The following is a 17,398-nucleotide window of genomic DNA, read 5'->3' as shown; positions in this document are numbered from 1 at the left end:
TTTTCATGACTGTGCAATCCGCAAGGCAAGGTGAAACGCCGCTGAGACCCAATGTGCGTAGAGACGGGAAGGACAAGGCATCCGATGCGTGAGAGGGAGACTAGAAGGAGCAGTATAGGGAGCAGGGGTTCGGAGGCGCTCTAGTAGCGGGACAGCAGCGGCCGTGCGTCGAGCGTGTCCTTCTCGCTGAGCATCGAGCCCTCCGGGTTGTAGAAGCGACGCATGCCGCGGCCGTCGCTGGAGATGCGGCCAATCTCGACGGACTGGCGGACGCGCTCGATGCTGCGGCGCGACGCGTCGAGCGAGAGACGCGTCTCTGCCTCGGCCACAAAGGGCGTGGCGAGGACGATCGTCTTGCTCTTGGCGCTGACGGTGTAGGTCAGGCGGTTGGTGTGCAGGTGGCAGAGCTGCGCATACAGCATCGGCGCCACGCCGTACGCCAGACCGGCGGGAATGGCGAGGTAGTCGATCAGCGCCCGGGGCCACTTGCGCGTGCACGTCTGCGCCGTCCGCACGCCGAGGTAGCGTGCCGGCGCGCGGCCGACGCTGCCAGCCTCGCGCCACGAGCGAGCCACCGCCTCGGACTCCGTCCAGCGTGTCACGGCGGCAGCCTTGTGGTAGTAGTCGTGCAGGCAGCACATGATGATCGTCGCGGCAATGCCGATGCCTCCAAGCGCACGGGCGAGCTGTTGAGATAGAATGCTGTCAGCGATCGGACTGCCATGGTGGCCGAGAGCACGCTACGCACCTGCACGGCACAGATGACGATGTCGGGCATCATCCACGCCGGCGTCATGCCGGGCGCAGTGTCGCGCGGCAGCACAGCGCCGGCGGAGAAGGGCGACTCGAAGATGGCCTGGACGCACTTCTCCCACGTGCAGGGGCGGTTGAAGGGGTCGGTGAAGGCCATGCGGCCGCTGCGGTACACGACCGACGGGTAGATCGTGAGGATGGCGGTGAGGACGAACATCGAGGCGATCATGATGTGCGCCTCGAAGAGCCGGAAGAAGAGCGAGATGAACGGCATGATGCGCGCACGGGCGGGCATCTCGCACGCCAGGTCGGCCTCCATGACGTTGTGCAGCATGCGGCCGGGGCGCGAGGCGAGCGAGAGGCCGCGCGCGTGCGTGTGCTTGATGCAGATGTCCTCGCCCGAGCTGTCCGACTCCTGGCCGTCGTCGTCGCCGTGCGCCTTCTTGGCGGCGCGCGGCAGCATGACCGTGTCGAAGTCCGTGAGCGTCGTGTCGGTCGTGGCAGTGTTCGAGGGCGACGGGTAGCGGTGCGGGTCCTCGAGGTGCACGCCCGTGGGCAGCAGGTACGTCGTCTTGAGGCCCTCCTCCTCGTCACGCGGCGCGGGCATGTCCATGTCGTCATCGTCGTCCTCGGTGTTGAGCGCGACGTAGCCAGTCTTGCGCTGGCCCGGGCCGAACTGGCCGGTCAGGACGCGGTGCCACGAGTAGCCAAAGTCGAGCGAGCCCCAGAGGTGGCGCACGGCCTGGCTCCAGCGGGCCTGCAGGTCGTGAACGTACGCCATGACGGGGCCAGTGGCCGGCGCGCCGACAACGTGCAGCTGCGAGGCGGGACTGTAGATCGTCTGCGCAATGACGGTGCCCTTGGTGTCGAAGACAGCCTTGACGCTGAAGTGCAGGTCCTCGCCGATGGCCTCCGGCCCGCCCTCCCAGAAGTCGCAGAACTTGACGAGCTCCATGGACACGGCGTACGCCGACGTGGGCGCCTTGAAGCCCGAGCTCGGGTAGATCTGGCCAATGCCGGCGCAGCTCCAGAAGACGTCCGTCACGCGGATGAAGATGGGCACATCCGGTCCGTTGCGGTCGAAGAGCGTGGGAGGAACGCTAGGCCGGAATGAGCGCATGGACTTTGTCAAAAGCAGGCGGGCGGGACTCACTAGTACGTGCGCCGGCGGCGGTCGGCGGGAGCGAGGGCAAAGTAGGCGGAGATCGAGAGGAAGAAGCTGGGCGAGATGTGAGCTGGTGCGCACACGCACGGCTGCCGGCGCGACTCACTCGGCGGCGAAGGCCGTGTCGGCGTCCATGACGGTGACGACGGTGCGGCTGTGGTCGACGGGCGCCCGGCGGGCCATGTGCCGTGCGGCCCAGTTGACGTTGGAGCTGGAGGGGCATGAGCGTCAGGCTCGCTTCACTGTCGTGGGAGCAGCAGGGCAGGGTTCAAGCCTAGCGCGGCCCCGGGTGGAGCGGGCCCGCGGCGCTCAGACGCGCGTCCGCCGCGCGCGACGCTGGCGCTGCACCCGCGGGGCTGACGCGCCCCGCGGCTCAGGCGTGCCGAAAGCAGCACCGCGCCTCACCGCCTCGGCTCGCGCCTTCCGGCTGCCTATGGGCCCGCCCACAGCACAGGCCGCCGTGCTATCTCCGCTGCTGGCACCCTCACACCTGCTTCCGCACCACATCCACCGCCCAAGCACTCACGACTTGCCCGCGCTCTCGCCCAAAATCGATCCCGGGTGCAGCGAGAAGGCGCTGCTGGCAAAGGCACCGCGCGCGCGGTACGGCGCCAGCACGCTGCTCGCCTTGGCCGGCGCGCCCGCCTCGCGCTCCTCCATGCCGAGGCAGACGTGGTAGCTCGTCGGCGCCAGCGGGTGCGATGCGAGCACATCGAGCGTCTGCGGCGGGCGCGGCGTGAGCGGGGAGGCGCGATAGCAGGGCAGCACCGGCGCGTGCTCACCTCGCGCAGCGTCGCCAGGTCCTCCTTGTATGCCGGCACAATGATGATGTGCTGCACGTCGTCAATGTCAAGCACATGGTCTGCGCCGCCGTGGCGCGCCAGCTTGCGCCGCTCGTCGGCGTGGTACTCGCGCCAGTCGCGGCGAGAGTGCGCCAGCGTGCCGCGCCAGCACGCCCAGACGCCGTACGCCGAGCGCGTCTGGCAGGCGACAAAGACGATGTGCACGGCGACGACGACAAAGGCGACGAGCTGCGGCGCAAAGACGGGGCCCAGCATGCCGAGCAGCATCACGCAGAAGTGCGCCGAGAAGGGTACGCGCTGCAGGATCCACGCGAGCGCGAGGGAGAGGAAGCCCGCGGCATTCTGCAGCCAGGACATGCGCGGCCGGCGCTCGAAGGAGAGAGCCATGGCGTCGAAGGGGCCCGCAGTGAGCTGTGCGGGAGGGTGGAGGATGGACGGCGAGAAGATGGGCTGGAGGTGTCAGGGGAAGGGAAGATCGCGTGGACAGTCGCGAGCCAAGACGAGCGGCATTGGGCAATCTCGATCAAGCAGGCGCCGACCGGTGACCAGCAGCAGCATGGTCAGCCGCCGCAGACTCTGGGGCGCACGCCTCGCCAGGTATGGCCCAGCCATGCAGCGATGCAGACGGCGGCGCGGCGTGCTCCGGCGATGCCCGCAGCCGCAGCCTGGATGCTGGGCGGCGGCGGCTGCACCGCGCACCACATACGCCAGGCAGCTCGCCCTGCCGGAGCCACGGCGCGATCCAGCGGCCGTATTCCTGTGCCTCCTGGCTCCGCGAGCGGACGGTCCATTCAAATAAAGGGCTCCGAAGGGCCTGGCGCTCCGCCGGCGCGCTGCGGCTGCGGGGATGGGAGGCGCCGCGTCGTGCGTTGTTGCCCGGCACGGAACAGCGCGGCGCTGGGTGAGCGCACGGCACCCGCACGGCGCAGGTGCAGTGGCGCATGTCGGAGCCTTGGCTGTGCACGCGCAGGCGGACGCACTGGCGCCCGGGGGAACGTGGCTGCAGCCTCAGCACCAGGCTGCACACCGTGGCCTCCGCTGCTGCTGCATCTGAGCGGCTGCCGCTGCAGCTGGCTGTGCCGGCGGCGCATAGGACGTGCCTCTGGCGGAGTCAGGGTCGGCAGCACCGGTGCGGTGCGGGCGCGCAGGCAGAGAAGCCAGATGCGCGCAGGCGCGGGGGCCGCCGAGATGCCGATGCTCTGTGCCGCTCGTCGCCGCTGTGTCTTCCTTGCAGCGTTCGGCATCCCCTCTTGTGCTGGGTGCCGCGGGCTGCCTCCTTTGTCCCAAGGCTCGACGCTGCGTTTGTAATGCTGCGATGCTGGAGCGGCTGCGGCTGGGCCTCGGAAAGCAAGCTCGCCGTCGAAGCCACGACGCGCGCCGGACGGCCGTGCACCATGCAAGCAGCTCACGGCACGCCCGGCGAGGCCTCGCTGTGGTACACGGCACGGCGGCACGGCGCGGCACGCGGCCAGCTCGAATTAGCAGCCGGCCTAGCGCATCTCGCACGCCCAAACATACCCCGTGCCCTCCTTTCACAGCGTGCCAGGCCAGACGCAAACATCGAAGCACACTTGCCTCTGCGTGCCAGAGCGGCAGCTGTTGGCGGGCTGGATGTTCGAGATTGCCGGAGCACGTCGCGTCGAGGAGCGCGCAGCAGAGTGCAGCGTTCGCGGCGGCAGGCTCGCAGCGGCGCCAGGAGAGATGCTGCCTGGCGGGCGCGCGCTTCGGGAGCCCACGTTCGCAGCGTCGTGGACCCGCTGCTGGCCCCGACGGTGCGGGGACGCTCGCGTCCAAGGCGTGCTCGACCGGCAGCCGCAGGCACAGCACCTCTCCAGCACGAGATGCCGCCGGGACCGAGCCACGCAACGCAGCGCGGAGAAACGTGGGCGTCGTCGAGCTGGCCGACGAATGCTCTGCTGCTGCGCTCTCGGGCGCTGCAGCACCTGCGGCAGCTCGCTGCTTCAGCATGCGCTCTCTGAGCGGCTGAGTCTCATCTCACGCAGCTGCGGCTCGTTCGGCAGGCATGCTTCGACGCGGACGAGCGAGCGCCACAGAGCGCAGCGCTGCGTCCGTCGGCCAGCGAGTATTAAAAGCCAGCCGGCGTGCACGCGGCTCTCCGACGTCCGCCCGCCTCAGCCAGCCATTCGCTCGTCCAGACCTGCACGGGCGGCAATGCCAGCCTCTGCTCTTGCTGCGTGAGGATTCCGACGAGTCGTCGCTCGAGCAATGGCGTGCTCGCCGTGCAGCCACGCTGCCGAGAGAGGCGGCGCGGGCATTCGAGAGGGGGGAGTGCGGGGGAGAGGCACGCGAGCCGCCGGCGGAACGCGGCTGCAGCACACAGCCAGCAGGCGCGCAGCGGCGCCGCCCGCGCCGTCGTGCCGCGCCGCGGCAACGCCACGTGGGCGGCAGCGTGCCGTGGCAGGCCGCACCGCTGCAGCGGCGTCGAGGAGCGCCAGGCTCCCAGCCTGCATCTCCTCAAGGCCCCGACCTGCGAGCCGACAGCTCAGCCCAGGCATGAGCGATGGCGGCTCCGGCGACCTCGACGTCCTGCCGCAGCCGCCGCACGGCCTCGTGCCGCTGGCCGCCGGCTCGGCGCGGCTGGTGACGGACGCCGACGAAGAGGTAGGTGCGGCAGCAGGAGGCGTGTCGCACGAGCTCGTCCTCATGCATCGCGATAACAGACCTTTCTGCTGTACACCTTGTCTCCTCCGCCGCAAGACCAGCGCGGCCTGGGCTACGTCAATGGCACGGCAGACCTGCTGCGCATCAGCGTGCCGCTGCAAGGCGATGGTTCAGCCGACGTGAAGGTCGAGGCGCTGGCCGCGGATGAGGCCTCTGATGCTCTTTCGAAGTCGACAAAGCAAAGCGGCGCAGCCAAGCGCTCAGCGAAGACCAGCAAGAAGAGCGCGCCGTCCGCCGAAGACAACAATGTCGTGGTCGAGGTGCGGCAAGATGTGAGCTCGAGTGCTGCCAGCCGTCGCAGCTACGAGGCTGATGTGACTGAGACTAGGTGACCTCGCTGCGATCGACGACCGGCGACACCGGCAGCGTTGTCTGGCGCTCAAGGTGCGCTACGGTCGGGGGGCATTCGGCGTCACTCGCTGACACGCTCATGCTGCAGTCTGCTGCTCGCCTCGCTGATTCTGCGACGCCTCTCGGCACCTACGCTGCTCCCGGGCACCGTCTCATGCGACGACGACATCGGCACGCTCTTCGAGCCTGAGCTGCTCGCTCGCGCACGGGTCCTCGAGCTCGGCGCCGGCACCGGTGTGCTCCCGATGCTGCTCTTCGCGCACCCTGCGCTGCGAGCTCCAGACGCCACAACGACGTGGCTCGCAACCGATCAAGAGGCCATGCTAGGGCTGCTACGGCGCAACGTCGCTCGACAGCAGAGTGCGCTCGGCGGGGAGTCGTCTGCAGGTGGACGATTGGACGCTCTGCCTCTGGACTGGAACGAGGCGCTTGAGGTCCAGCAGAGCGGCAGCGAGGCGCGCCAGGACAGGCTGCGCCGTGCAGTCTTTGCGTCGTTCGAGCAACGACCGAGCTGTGCAGATGCGAGTGCAGATGCAGACGAGCCGGCGTGGCCCGACCTCATCCTCGCCTCCGACTGTGAGTCGCCGCAGCGCAACCTCTTCAGTGCTACTGGTCTGACCGCTCTTTTTTCAGGCATCTACAACCCCTCGCTCTTCCCTGCGCTGCTGGCAACCATCGACGTGCTCTCGGCGCCGCAGCGCACCCTTGTGCTCGTCATCTGCGAGCTGCGCTCGGCGGAGAGCGTGCGCGAGTTCCTGGCGCAGTGGCTTGCGCATGGCGTCGAGGAACGCTCGCAGCCGAGCCGCTGGTGCATCTGCAGCATCGAGCAGGAGGTGCTGGGCGCGCGCCTTGCTAAGGGCAACGCCGCATGGCTGGCGTGGAAGCGATGAAGCTGCCGCTCGAAGCTGCAATAGAGCTGTGTCTGCATGAGAGCGCCAGAGGTTGGACGGGTGAGGGGCATCACGATAGACCTGGGAGCGGCGCGCGGGGGCGTGACGCGCGAAGCTTGACGCCGCCCCAGCCGCCTGCGAGCGGGGCTCCGCGCTTGCCGCCCACGCTGGCGCGGAAGCGTGCCAGAGACTTAGAAGCAGCTGCAGATCTCTGTTCGACAGCGAAGGAGCTGCGGCGAGATGGGCGCTGCAAAGGGTCTGCGAGTCGGTGGCAGTCTCGCCGGCGGCGGCGTGACTTTGCGCACCGCGCGCGGCGCCGCAACGTCGGTTCGACACGCCTGCGGACCCTTCGCTGCGGCGCTCCCAGCAGCAGCTGCCCTCGACTCCTGCTGGGGCTGATCTCGGCGCCATCTCGCTCTGGCGCCGTGCCTGACGCACCCCAGCGCAGATGCTTCGCCGGCCGAGCCGGCAAGATGCACTCCCTGTCGACGTTGCCCTCGAGCCTGCTTCGGAGCTCTGGTCGTGAGCGAGAAGCAGCATGCGTTCTGCGCTTCGTGCCATGCAAGCTCACGGCGCCTTGTGCTTGACAGCGGCCCTGCCCAGGGCGCGTTGGTGGCTGTCGGGCGATCTGCACGCGGAGACTGGTGCAGTGCCCGAATTCGCTGGCGCGCTGCGTGGACAGCGTCAGCGGCGCGTGACCCTCGCCGTCGCCGCCGCCGGCCTGCCTGCTGGCCGTGCGTCTCAGTCTGGGGCGTGCCTGATGCGCGCACCGCTGGCTTCGCCGTCGTTGCTTCCCCTCTCCCACCCTCGCTGCTCGCCGCACTCGCATCAGCACATAGAGACGCAGCATCACTGCCGCGTGCATCACCCTCCTTCCCTCACACCCTCTCTCCCACTCCTGCTCGTCGCTGAGCAGTCCTCCTTCCCGGCGCCGCCCGAGCCTCCTCGCGCCCGCCATGTCGGCGCCGCACGCGACCGACTACGCGCAGCCCGACGGGCGCCGCACGCCCACGGCGCGCGACGGTGCGCTCGACGACGACGCCCACTCCAGCGGCGGCTCGACGGGCGAGAACCTGCGCATCAGCATCCCCGGCGGCGGCAACCACGCCGACCGCACGAAGGAGAAGCACCCGCAGAAGAAGAAGCGCGAGCGTGAGTGGCCCGAGCCAAGTACACCGGCGAGTGTGGTGGCCGTCGTCGCGGTCATCGTAGCTGTGGCTCGTGCTGCGTCGCAGCTGGCTCTGCACCGGCGGCAGCGTCAGGCAGCTTGCTTCTGGCAGCGCCAGATCTTTCCTGGTGCTCTCCGTGTTCTTGTCGCTTTCTGGCCGTCCGGGGCTGCCTTGGCGCTCAAGCTTGCGCACCTCTTGCTCTCTGTCTGCACCGCTGCGGCTGTCTGCCGCCGCACATCCCGCTGCTCGCCGAGCCTGCACAGCTGGCGAGCACCGGTGTTGTGCACCGACGGGGCTCCGCATTCGAATCGTGGGGTAGCCCTAGCATGCACAGAAGCACGGCTGCCCCTCGCCAGCACCCAAAGTGCTCCACTTATAGCGTCAGGGGCCTGTGCTCGGACCAGGCCGATTTGAATGCTCTTGCTCGTCTTTCTCGCCGCTGCTTCTTCCTGAGAGGAGCATCTGTGCGACCGACGAGCTCAAACTCGATGGCCGATGGAGCGCTGCCTGGCGCAGCTGCAGCTCGCTGCATGCTGCGTCCGAGCTGTCTCCGGCGCGAGTTCGCAGGCGCCGTGCCTTGACGGGCGCGAAGCTTGCCTGGCTCGGCGCTCAGGCCGTGCAGCGCCGTGCATCTCTGTCTGCTGGGGCGCGCAGGGTGCGGCACGCGGCCAGTCTGCCGCGGTGCGGAGCTGGCGGCCGTGCATGCGGGCGCGCGTAGGCGGCGCGCGCGCCTGCGAACGATAGCATCGTTCGCCGCGCTCGGCGTGCGGCGCTCCTCGGCTGCCGTGCACGGCGGCCATGCTGCAGGCACGAGCATCGCAGGGCCCAGGAAGGATCTCGCGCACGGTCGATCCTTGACGTCGTCTGGCCGTCGTCTTCCGTTCCCTCGTCCAGCACACACCCAGAACGCACACTCACTGTCGTCGCATCGCAGAGTCTGAGGCGACTGTGCAGGCATCCAACGACTCGAACGAGTCGACGCCCGAGCAGGCAACGCGCCCGCGCTCCAACTCGCGCCCGTCCTTCCACTCGCGCGACTCGGTCTGGGAGCACAAGCCGGACTATCACCCGAGCCACAAGAGCCCGTACGCCGTGGGTGCCGGTGCTGCGTGCGGCTAGGCAGCGCGCTGACGCCCTGTGCAGAACCCGAACCACTACTCGTCGCGCCCACAGACGTACCACCAAAAGTCGTACTCGCACATGTCGACGCCGCCAACGCCCACGTCGGGCGCCACGCGGCACGGCCAGTTTGCGAGCGGCGAGAGCGAGGAGATGGGCCACGGGCGCGGGCCGACGAGCGCCATTGAGCGCGGCATCGAGGCGTCGGCCACGGACCGCTCGTGGCAGACGCAGGAGGAGATCCGCCTGGACGAGGATGCGCGCAAGGAGCGCCACTGGCGTCGCTGGGGCTGCTACCTCGCTGAGCGTCAATGGGTGAGTCGGGTGGCGTGTCCACTGCACTGCAGGCCTGACATGCTCTCACAGGGCACTGTGCGTGAGGACTACTCGGGCAACGGCGATGCCTGGACGCACTTCCCGCACGAGTCGGCGCGCAGCCGCACGTTCCGCTGGGGCGAGGACGGCATTGCCGGCCTGTGCGACAACCACGGCCGCCTCGGCTTCTCGCTCGCGTTCTGGAACGGCAAGGACCGCATGCTCAAGGAGCGCCTCTTTGGCCTGGCGAACAACGAGGGTGCGTGTGGGCGTGTTGAGAGGAGGTGTGACGCACTGCTGACGCCGTGGCACCAGGCAACCACGGCGAGGACGTCAAGGAGCTCTACTGGTACCTCGACAACACGCCCACGCACAGCTACATGAAGATGCTCTACAAGTATCCGCAGTCGGCGTACCCGTACGAGCAGCTCGTGCGCGAGGCGCGCAACCGCGGCCGCGACGTCGCCGAGTTCGAGATCACCGACATGGACATCTTCGACGACGACCGGTACTGGGACATCTACGTCGAGGTGAGTGCGCTGCGAGCAAAGGTGGACGGCGGGCGCGTGCTGACGCTCGTCGCCCCGCGCAGTACGCCAAGGACGCCGACGACGAGGAGGCCATCTCCGTGCGCATCAGCGCCTACAACCGCGGCCCCGAGGCGGCCGACCTGCACATCATCCCGCAGATCTTCTTCAAGAACTACTGGTCGTGGCCCAAGGAGGAGCCTGAGAAGCCGCAGTTCAAGCAGATGGACGACCTGACCATCCGCGCGACGCACAAGGACCTCGACACGATGAACCTGTACTGCTCGACGAGCCCGGCGCCGTCGGCGCCGCCGCGCAAGCGCGGTGCCGCGCCGGAGCTCATCTCCGACGAGGAGATCGCGCCCGAGCTGCTCTTCACCGAGAACGAGACGAACCTCGAGCGTCTCTACGGCGGCCGCAACAAGACGTACGCCAAGGACGCCTTCCACGACCACATCGTGCCGCAGCACCGCCTCGAGAAGGACCAGCCGAAGGACGTGCGCAAGACGCGCACGGTGAAGCGCACCGTCAAGCGCATGGTCAAGGCGGCCAAGGCGGCCGGCAAGCAGGCCGCAGGCGCTGCCGAGGCAGCCAAGGAGAAGGCGCTCAACGGCAGCAACGGCGCCAACGGCCACAGCGCCGAGGATGACGACGAGGAGGAGCACGAGGTCGAGGAGGAGGTCGAGGAGGAGGAGGAGTACTGGGAGCCGCCGACGGACACGAAGCCGACGCGCGACTACACGAACCCCAACAAGGAGGGCACCAAGGCCGCGGCGCACTACCACTTCCAGGGCGTGCCGGCCAACGGCGGCTGCGCCGTCGTGCGCATGAAGCTCACGCGCAAGTCGCAGCAGGAGGACCCGGCGATCAACGACGACGAGGCCTTCGACGCCGGCATCGAGGCGCGGCAGCGCGACGCCGACGAGTTCTACACGCGCATCGCCTCGGGCCCCATCTCGGACGACATGAAGAACATCATGCGGCAGGCGCTCGCGGGCATGCTGTGGAACAAGCAGCACTACACGTTCATCCAGCCCGAGTGGCTCAAGGGCGACGCGGGCCAGCCGGCGCCGCCGCCGGAGCGCAAGAACATCCGCAACAAGGAGTGGCGCCACCTGCACATGGAGGACGTGCTCTCGATGCCGGACAAGTGGGAGTACCCGTTCCCGGCCGTGTGGGACACGGCGTTCCACTGCATCCCGCTGGCGATGATCGACCCGACGTACGCCAAGAAGCAGCTCGACCTCTTCACGCGCGAGTGGTACATGAAGCCCGACGGCGCGCTGCCGGCGTACGAGTGGAACTTCTCCGACGTCAACCCGCCCGTGCACGCCTGGAGCACGTTCCGCGTGTTCAAGATCGAGCGCAAGATGTACGGGCGCGAGGACCTCGACTTCCTCGAGCGCGTGTTCCAGAAGCTGCTGATCAACTTTACCTGGTGGGTGAACCGCAAGGACTCGAGCGGCAGCAACGTGTTCGAGGGCGGCTTCCTCGGCCTCGACAACATCGGCCCCTTCAACCGCTCCGAGCCGCTGCCGACGGGCGGCATCCTGCGCCAGGCCGACGGCACGGCGTGGATGGCCTTCTACGCGCTCAACATGCTCAACATGGCCCTCGAGCTCGCCAAGCACAACCCGACGTACGAGGACATTGCCAGCAAGTTCTTCGAGCACTTCATCTTCATCAGCGACGCCATGACGTACAAGGACAGCGACGGCGCGGGCGAGGGCGTGAGCCTGTGGAGCGAGGAGGACGGCTTCTACTACGACGCCATCAGCTGGGGCGACGGCAAGAGCCAGGTGATCCCGGTCAAGAGCCTCGTCGGCCTGATCCCGCTGTGAGTGGATGTGTTCGTGTTGCCTCTGCTGTGTGCTGACATATGCCGTCACAGCTACGCCACGCTCACCCTCGAGCCGAGCGTGCTGAAGCGCTTCCCGAGCTTCGCCAAGCGTGTGCAGTGGTTCCTCGACAACCGGCCCGAGATGTCGCAGCGCAACATTGCCAACATGAGCGTGCCTGGCCGCGGCGAGCGCCGCCTGCTCTCGATGGTCTCGCGCGAGCGCCTCGAGCTGATCCTCAAGCGCATGCTCGACGAGACGGAGTTCCTGAGCAAGTACGGCGTGCGCTCGCTCAGCAAGTACCACCAGGACAAGCCGTTCCACGTCAACGTCGGCGGCGAGGACTTTGGCGTGGGCTACTGGTCCGGCGACAGGTGAGTGCGGCGAAATGCTGCGACGCTGCGTTGTGCTGACACCGCGCGCCAGTCAATCGCCGATGTTCGGCGGCAACAGCAACTGGCGTGGTCCGGTCTGGCTGGCCGTCAACTTCCTGTGCGTGCAGTCGCGCCTTGTCTTGCTGCGCTCTCGCTCACACATCACCACAGCATGGTCGAGTCGCTGCAGCGCTTCTACCAGTACTACGGCGAGGACTTCAAGATCGAGTGCCCGACGGGCAGCGGCGACTTCATGCACCTCGGGTGAGCCGCCTGCCGTCTCCGCCCATAGAGCGCCTGCTGATTCCACATCGCCAGCCACGTCGCCGAGGAGCTGCAGCACCGCCTCATCGCCATCTTCTCGCAGGACGACGCGGGTCGCCGCGCGTGCAACGGCGGCATGCCGAAGCTCGACTTTGACCCGCACTTCCGCAACCTCGTCGTGCTGCACGAGTTCTTCGACGGCAACTCGGGCAAGGGGTGAGTCAGGGAACAGGCTTGCGTTCTCGAGCGCAGCACTGACGTCTCCCTCTCCACAGCCTCGGCGCCTCGCACCAGTGCGGCTGGACGGGCCTGATTGCCTTCTCGATCATGAGCGCAGGCATGACGTACAAGTCGAGCACGCCGCGCACGCCGCGCTCGACGGCGCAGCACTACTTCGACGAGCACCTCACCGACGACGGCCGCAGCGACGCGGGCAGCCAGTACAGCGTGCCCTACAGCCACAGCTTCAGCCGTCCGCCGTCGCCCGACGAGCTCTGAACGAGGCGCCCCACATTCTCTTATACTTCCTGTCCCATCCTCCGTTCCCTGGTCACGCTGTGCGAACAGATACCGCTCCTTTCCCCACCTCCAGCTGCCACCTTTCCTCCCCCTCCTCCCTCTCTGCCTGTTGCACAAAGACACACACACCCAAGATGCGTGCGCGATTCCATGCGCATCACCCGACTCGCGCCCCGACGAGATGAGAGATACATGCATTCAGCCTGACTCTGACTGAGTGCGATCACGCTCGGATGAAGCGAGCTGGGCGCAGAGCGCTGCACCTTAACGAGACTTGGCTAGATGCTGCGGCGAGACAATCTGTCTCGCACGACCTTGCGAAGCGACGTCAAACTGCAGCGCGCTGTCACAACCCGCCACGACGGGCAGCGCTTCAAGTCTCGCACCATGCTAGTCTAGCATGGTCCGAGACTTGACTACATCGGCATGCTGCTGTGCTCTCAGTCCAGCCGCTCCTTCGCCGCCTTCTCGATGTTGAGCCAGTAGCGCAGGCGCACACTGCCCTCTCGCGCCGCCTGTATGTCTACCGGCTCCGCCGCAAAGGCCTCGCCCAGCTGCTGGATCGTCCGCTCGATGTGCGCTGTTGTGGCGTGTCAGCGGACCCTCGGGTAGCGCAGGCAAGGGGCTCACCCTCGTTCTGCTCGCGAACCTCGTCCACCGCCTCTGACGAACTGGCCTCGTCCAGCGCCTCGCGCAGCTCCATCACCTCCATCAGCAGCTCTGCATCATCTACGCCCTCGTCTTCTGCCGGCACGTCGGCGCCGAGATCTTCGAGCTGTGCGCAAAGGAGAATAAGCAGCGGCACAAGCGGATGACGCCGATCTGGGACGCACCAGCCAGTGTGCGCGTAGCAATGGCGAGCGCAGAGTCTCGTAGGCCTTGTTGAGCGCCGAGGATTGCGCTTCAGCTAGGCGTATCTGGTGCTGAGGTGCACTGTGCATCAGTACCGCAGCCCAGACGCAAAACACTCGTCCACGAGCAGGCTGTCGCAGCAAGACATCTCCATCGGCAACGCTGCCCTGCACTCACCTCTCCGCCATTCCTAGCTCGATCCGGATGCGCTGCGCCCATGCATTTCCGCCATGCCTGTTTGAGCGCCGGCAAGTCTACTTGCCAGCCATGTGCTGCGCCGCGCTCGACGCCCAGCAGTTGCCAAGGCGACACTCCGGGCGGCACGACTTGCAGTGCACCGCACTTTGCGTCTTGGCACACGAGTGCCTCGGGCGGGTTGGCGGCGTGGCACGTCGGGCAGGCCTTCTGCGTCTCGGATGCGGCTGCGAAAGCGCGTGAAGAGGAAGAGAAGTTCGCTGCGTGCTGCCGAGTGCGTCGGAGCGACTGATGCGGCACCGTCGAAGACAGTTGATGCCGCGAGGTGCTGGCGTGGCTCGAGCCTTGCAGATGCGGCGCCGTGCTGAGCGTGCGCAGAGGCGCCGCACGTGGCTGCAGGCGCGCTGCGCTGCGTGCGGTGGGCAGCAGAGTGCGGAAAGACGACGCCATGAGAAAGTGGCCTGAGCGCGCTGGTGTGATGGAGTGGAAGGAGGGTGCTCGAGGCAGCGGCCCCGTCGGCATGGAGCCACAGCGCGGCAGTGTCACGTGCATCGCCAGCGCAGCGCACCTCCACTTCGCCCCAGCACCAGGCCGGCGCCGGCTGCGCGCTCCTCGAGCTTCCTGCACGCTGACATCTCGAGGCTGCGCCTGCTGGGAGCAAGACGGAGACGAGGCACGCTCGTCCGGCGCTGTCCGGTGCCCGAGGCAGCGCGCGTGGCCCGAGCTGCATCTCGAGCGCCGCTCCCTCGTCGCGAGCTTCTTTCCATCGAAGCCGCCGATGGCCCGAATCTATGCTGGGGCGCGCCGAGAAGTGGGGCAGGGACTCACGCGGCGGGCGCGCGTGCCGCGGGAAAATAGCGAACCGCCCCGCTGCTGGCCGGCCTGCCCGTGCCGAGAGCGGGACGCCCGACGCCGGTCGAGGCTGCTGCTCGGCACCGCGGCTCGAGCCAGCGATGGGCCAGCTGTGCAACACGCTCATGTGCTCTCTGATCGCTGACGGAAGGCTTGCTCGAGTCGCTAGGCGAGCTTCAGCGCGGGCGAGACAGGAAGAAGCAGCGTCCGGCTGAGTTGGGTGCGCCGCATGTCGGGGCGCGCGCGCGCCACGCCGCGCGCGCGCGCGGCGGCGCGCGGACGTGCGCTGACGGTGATGCCGAGGCGCAGCGCCAGGCCGTGCCTGCCCGGTGCCAGGCGGCTGCGGCTGGTACAGCAAGCGCCGCAGCAGCATCAGAGCGGGACAGGCTGCGAGATGTGCGAAGTTGCGCAGCTTGCTGCGCGAGAGCAGGAGCAGCGCCTGCGTGAGGTAGACGCCGGCGTGGGGTGCGGTGTGATCTGGCGGCGGGGCGAGGGGCGGGCGCCGTGCCGCGCCCATCGTGCCGCGGCAGCGCCGCACGTTGTGCGCGGCCGCGTGGGTGCCGGGCAAGCGCCGAGCCTCGCACTCTCACCTCTCTCCTCTCACCCACCTCTCCCCCGTTCCTCACTTCGGCAACAGCGCCCGGCAGCTCGCAGCGCCGCGCCATACTTGCGCCGGATCGCTGTGCCTGCTCACTCTGCCGGACTCGCGCTCCTGGGCCATGCTTCCTGGCACCTCGCACTCTTCCCCTGCTCTCCTCGTCCGTGCTTAGCTCGCCCGCGTGGAGCGCTTCGCCCAGCTGCGACTGCGCACCAGCATCTAGAGCCACCCTCTACCTCCGTACCGGCATCTCCGCAACAGCCGCAGCACCGCCGTCGCCGTCGCTGCGGCGCATCGCCGGGCCGCGATGAACTCAATCGCCTACCTCGATGCGCTCCTCACGCGCTCTCTCACCTCGACGCCCGCCAACTCGCGCGCCCAGTCGCGGCGCGGCAGCGTCTCGCAGGGCAGCGGCAGTGGCGGCCGACGCAGCGCCAGCTCCAGCGCCGCAGTCACGGCCTTCACGAGCGTCACTGACGCCGACGAGCGCGAGGTAGCGCAAGAGGTGCTTGGCACCGCCGCTGCTGGCACGCGCGTCGTGCGCCGGGCGTCCGACTACTCGCTACGGCGCGGCGAGCGGGAGCGAAGACAGGCAGCGCTCGGCTTGGGCCTCACACCGGCACATCCTCCACCGACCGCCGACGAACCGGCCGCGGCTGCCGAGTCTTCCATTGCGGTCGCGCCAGCACCCGAAGCCGCCCCGCCGCCAGAGCCTGCACAGGCAGGCCCCAGTCGCGCTGCTGGGCGATCAAGGCCAGAGGGCCGCTCGCGCGGTCCACGCATCAGCGGCTCCGATGGCGGACCAGCGGTGAGCCTGAGTCCACTGGACCTGCCTCACGGCGCCATGACGCGGCGCGCCACGAGTGCGCGGCCCGCGACGCCGGCGCGCTGGGCCAGTCTGTGGGGCCTGCCGCTGCACGGCTGGTTCGAGCCGGGCGTCGGCTCTATGCCCGTGACGCCTTCGCCGCTGGCACGGCGCGCCAGCTCGGGCTCGCTGCGCCTCGGCAAGTGGCGCGACGAGCTGGAGGAGGCGGCCGACTTGCGGGCAGATGCTCTGCTTGGCGTCGGCATGTCGCAGGCCGAGGAAGAGGATGTGGTCGACTTTGAAGGCGGCGAGCCCGAGTCAGACGACGACAACCCTACTGCACCGCCAGCGACGCCAGCTTCGGGCCTGCTGCAGCACTCGCGCGGCGCCTCGGCCACGAGCCGACGAGAAGGCAGCGAGAGCACTCGTCTCGCGTCGTTCCTCTTTGGCGCACTCGCCAGCCGCGTGGACGACTACTTTGGCCCGCAGCCCTCGTCGCGCATGAGCAGTCCGCCAAGCTCGCCGACGGGCAGCAGCCGGCGGCGCTCGAGAGCGCCATCTAGGGTCGATCCGCTGGTGCCCGTCGGACCTGCTGTGAGCTCTTCCAGCGGCTCGTCTTCGGCAGAGGAGCAGAGTGGCTCGAGCACGTCCTCGCAGACGAAGTCCTCGGCTGGTACTGTGGCTCCGGACGAGCCAGCGCTGGTGGACGCAGCAGCGCTGACCGAGGCTGGTGCGCCAGACGATCCGAAGCTGCTGCCGCTGTCTGCGGATGCTGCCGAGGCAGTGACTGTGGACCCGCCGCCGCCGTACACGCCCGCGCCGCCCGAGTCGCCCGCGCTGGCATCGCAGCCGCTCTCGACTGTGCGGCGCGCCATTGCGGCCGTACAAAGAGCTCTCGATGCGCTGCGACGGGCGATCATCGCGCTGCTTCTGCTGCCGTTCCACTTGCTGCATCTGAAGAAGCAGCAGGCTCGCCGCGAGGAGCCCGTGCCCGCCTTTGCGCCGGCGCCGAGCACGCCGCCGCCCGCAGCCGAGCCGCGCCTGCGCTTCGCACCCGACAACAAGCCGCGACGGTCTGATTCGACTGGCGGGACTGCTTCCAGCACGGACGTGGAGGCACGCAGGCCGCTCACTCCAGGCGTCAAGGGCCGAGTCGTCAATCTCGTCGACGAAGCAGCCGCGAGCAGCGGAGATGCCAGCGCCGAGGAAAGCAGCGAGAACGAGCCGCACACGGAAGACGAGGCAGCAGCGAGGCTGAAGCGGCGGGCCGAGCGGCAGGCGCGCAAGGAAACGGCAGCACGAGCGGCGGGCATCGCGGCGGACGAGC

At 68.4% G+C, this 17,398-nt stretch overlaps 5 protein-coding genes across 5 annotated transcripts; 3 read left to right on the top strand and 2 right to left on the bottom strand.

Moving 5' to 3' along the window:
• Positions 1-140: 140 nt before the first annotated feature.
• On the bottom strand, positions 141-3,108 carry FA09DRAFT_341870 (hypothetical protein; the record flags this gene model as incomplete). The annotated part of the gene is made up of 6 exons (XM_025744501.1): positions 141-686; positions 749-1,853; positions 1,907-1,972; positions 2,025-2,129; positions 2,445-2,638; positions 2,701-3,108. 6 exons carry the CDS (start codon positions 3,106-3,108, stop codon positions 141-143), a joined length of 2,424 nt encoding a protein of 807 aa, XP_025594973.1.
• A 952-nt stretch (positions 3,109-4,060) lies between these two features.
• On the top strand, positions 4,061-5,004 carry FA09DRAFT_332814 (hypothetical protein). The gene has a single exon (XM_025743608.1). The coding sequence runs from the start codon at positions 4,116-4,118 to the stop codon at positions 4,698-4,700; it is 585 nt and encodes a 194-aa protein (XP_025594972.1). The 5' UTR covers positions 4,061-4,115; the 3' UTR covers positions 4,701-5,004.
• A 219-nt stretch (positions 5,005-5,223) lies between these two features.
• Positions 5,224-6,690, top strand: FA09DRAFT_313370 (hypothetical protein). The gene is made up of 5 exons (XM_025740729.1): positions 5,224-5,343; positions 5,403-5,675; positions 5,732-5,787; positions 5,843-6,330; positions 6,388-6,690. Exons 1-5 carry the CDS (start codon positions 5,236-5,238, stop codon positions 6,642-6,644), a joined length of 1,182 nt encoding a protein of 393 aa, XP_025594971.1. The 5' UTR covers positions 5,224-5,235; the 3' UTR covers positions 6,645-6,690.
• A 756-nt stretch (positions 6,691-7,446) lies between these two features.
• On the top strand, positions 7,447-12,976 carry FA09DRAFT_332809 (hypothetical protein). The gene is made up of 11 exons (XM_025743607.1): positions 7,447-7,796; positions 8,748-8,905; positions 8,957-9,247; positions 9,299-9,506; positions 9,563-9,777; positions 9,840-11,611; positions 11,666-11,986; positions 12,039-12,104; positions 12,158-12,250; positions 12,305-12,466; positions 12,526-12,976. Exons 1-11 carry the CDS (start codon positions 7,601-7,603, stop codon positions 12,746-12,748), a joined length of 3,705 nt encoding a protein of 1,234 aa, XP_025594970.1. The 5' UTR covers positions 7,447-7,600; the 3' UTR covers positions 12,749-12,976.
• Positions 12,977-13,190: 214 nt separating this feature from the next.
• On the bottom strand, positions 13,191-14,637 carry FA09DRAFT_332807 (hypothetical protein). Its single transcript, XM_025743606.1, has 4 exons — positions 13,799-14,637; positions 13,603-13,692; positions 13,400-13,544; positions 13,191-13,349 (listed from the first exon to the last, which is right to left on the bottom strand). The coding sequence occupies exons 1-4, from the start codon at positions 14,264-14,266 to the stop codon at positions 13,210-13,212; spliced, it is 843 nt and encodes a 280-aa protein (XP_025594969.1). The 5' UTR covers positions 14,267-14,637; the 3' UTR covers positions 13,191-13,209.
• Positions 14,638-17,398: the final 2,761 nt, after the last annotated feature.

The sequence above is a fragment of the Tilletiopsis washingtonensis genome (genome assembly GCF_003144115.1).
Source record: "Tilletiopsis washingtonensis strain MCA 4186 unplaced genomic scaffold FA09scaffold_28, whole genome shotgun sequence".
Lineage (NCBI taxonomy): Eukaryota > Fungi > Basidiomycota > Exobasidiomycetes > Entylomatales > Tilletiopsis > Tilletiopsis washingtonensis.
Note: the sequence above shows the minus strand (reverse complement) of the source record. Positions and strands in the feature narration are given on the sequence as shown.

Excerpts from the sequence above, each read along its gene's own strand:
- FA09DRAFT_332814 (XM_025743608.1), top strand. The coding sequence starts at position 4,116 with ATGCAAGCAGCTCACGGCACGCCCGGCGAGGCCTCGCTGTGGTACACG.
- FA09DRAFT_313370 (XM_025740729.1), top strand. The coding sequence starts at position 5,236 with ATGAGCGATGGCGGCTCCGGCGACCTCGACGTCCTGCCGCAGCCGCCG. Across the intron at positions 5,676-5,731 it reads TGGTCGAGGTGCGGCAAGAT|GTGACCTCGCTGCGATCGAC; the intron begins GTGAGCTCGAGT and ends GACTGAGACTAG. Across the intron at positions 6,331-6,387 it reads CCTCATCCTCGCCTCCGACT|GCATCTACAACCCCTCGCTC; the intron begins GTGAGTCGCCGC and ends CTCTTTTTTCAG.
- FA09DRAFT_332809 (XM_025743607.1), top strand. The coding sequence starts at position 7,601 with ATGTCGGCGCCGCACGCGACCGACTACGCGCAGCCCGACGGGCGCCGC. Across the intron at positions 9,778-9,839 it reads ACTGGGACATCTACGTCGAG|TACGCCAAGGACGCCGACGA; the intron begins GTGAGTGCGCTG and ends CGCCCCGCGCAG. Across the intron at positions 11,612-11,665 it reads CTCGTCGGCCTGATCCCGCT|CTACGCCACGCTCACCCTCG; the intron begins GTGAGTGGATGT and ends ATGCCGTCACAG.
- FA09DRAFT_332807 (XM_025743606.1), bottom strand. The coding sequence starts at position 14,266 with ATGGCGTCGTCTTTCCGCACTCTGCTGCCCACCGCACGCAGCGCAGCG. Across the intron at positions 13,693-13,798 it reads GAGCTAGGAATGGCGGAGAG|CACCAGATACGCCTAGCTGA; the intron begins GTGAGTGCAGGG and ends AGTGCACCTCAG. Across the intron at positions 13,350-13,399 it reads GGTTCGCGAGCAGAACGAGG|CGCACATCGAGCGGACGATC; the intron begins GTGAGCCCCTTG and ends ACGCCACAACAG.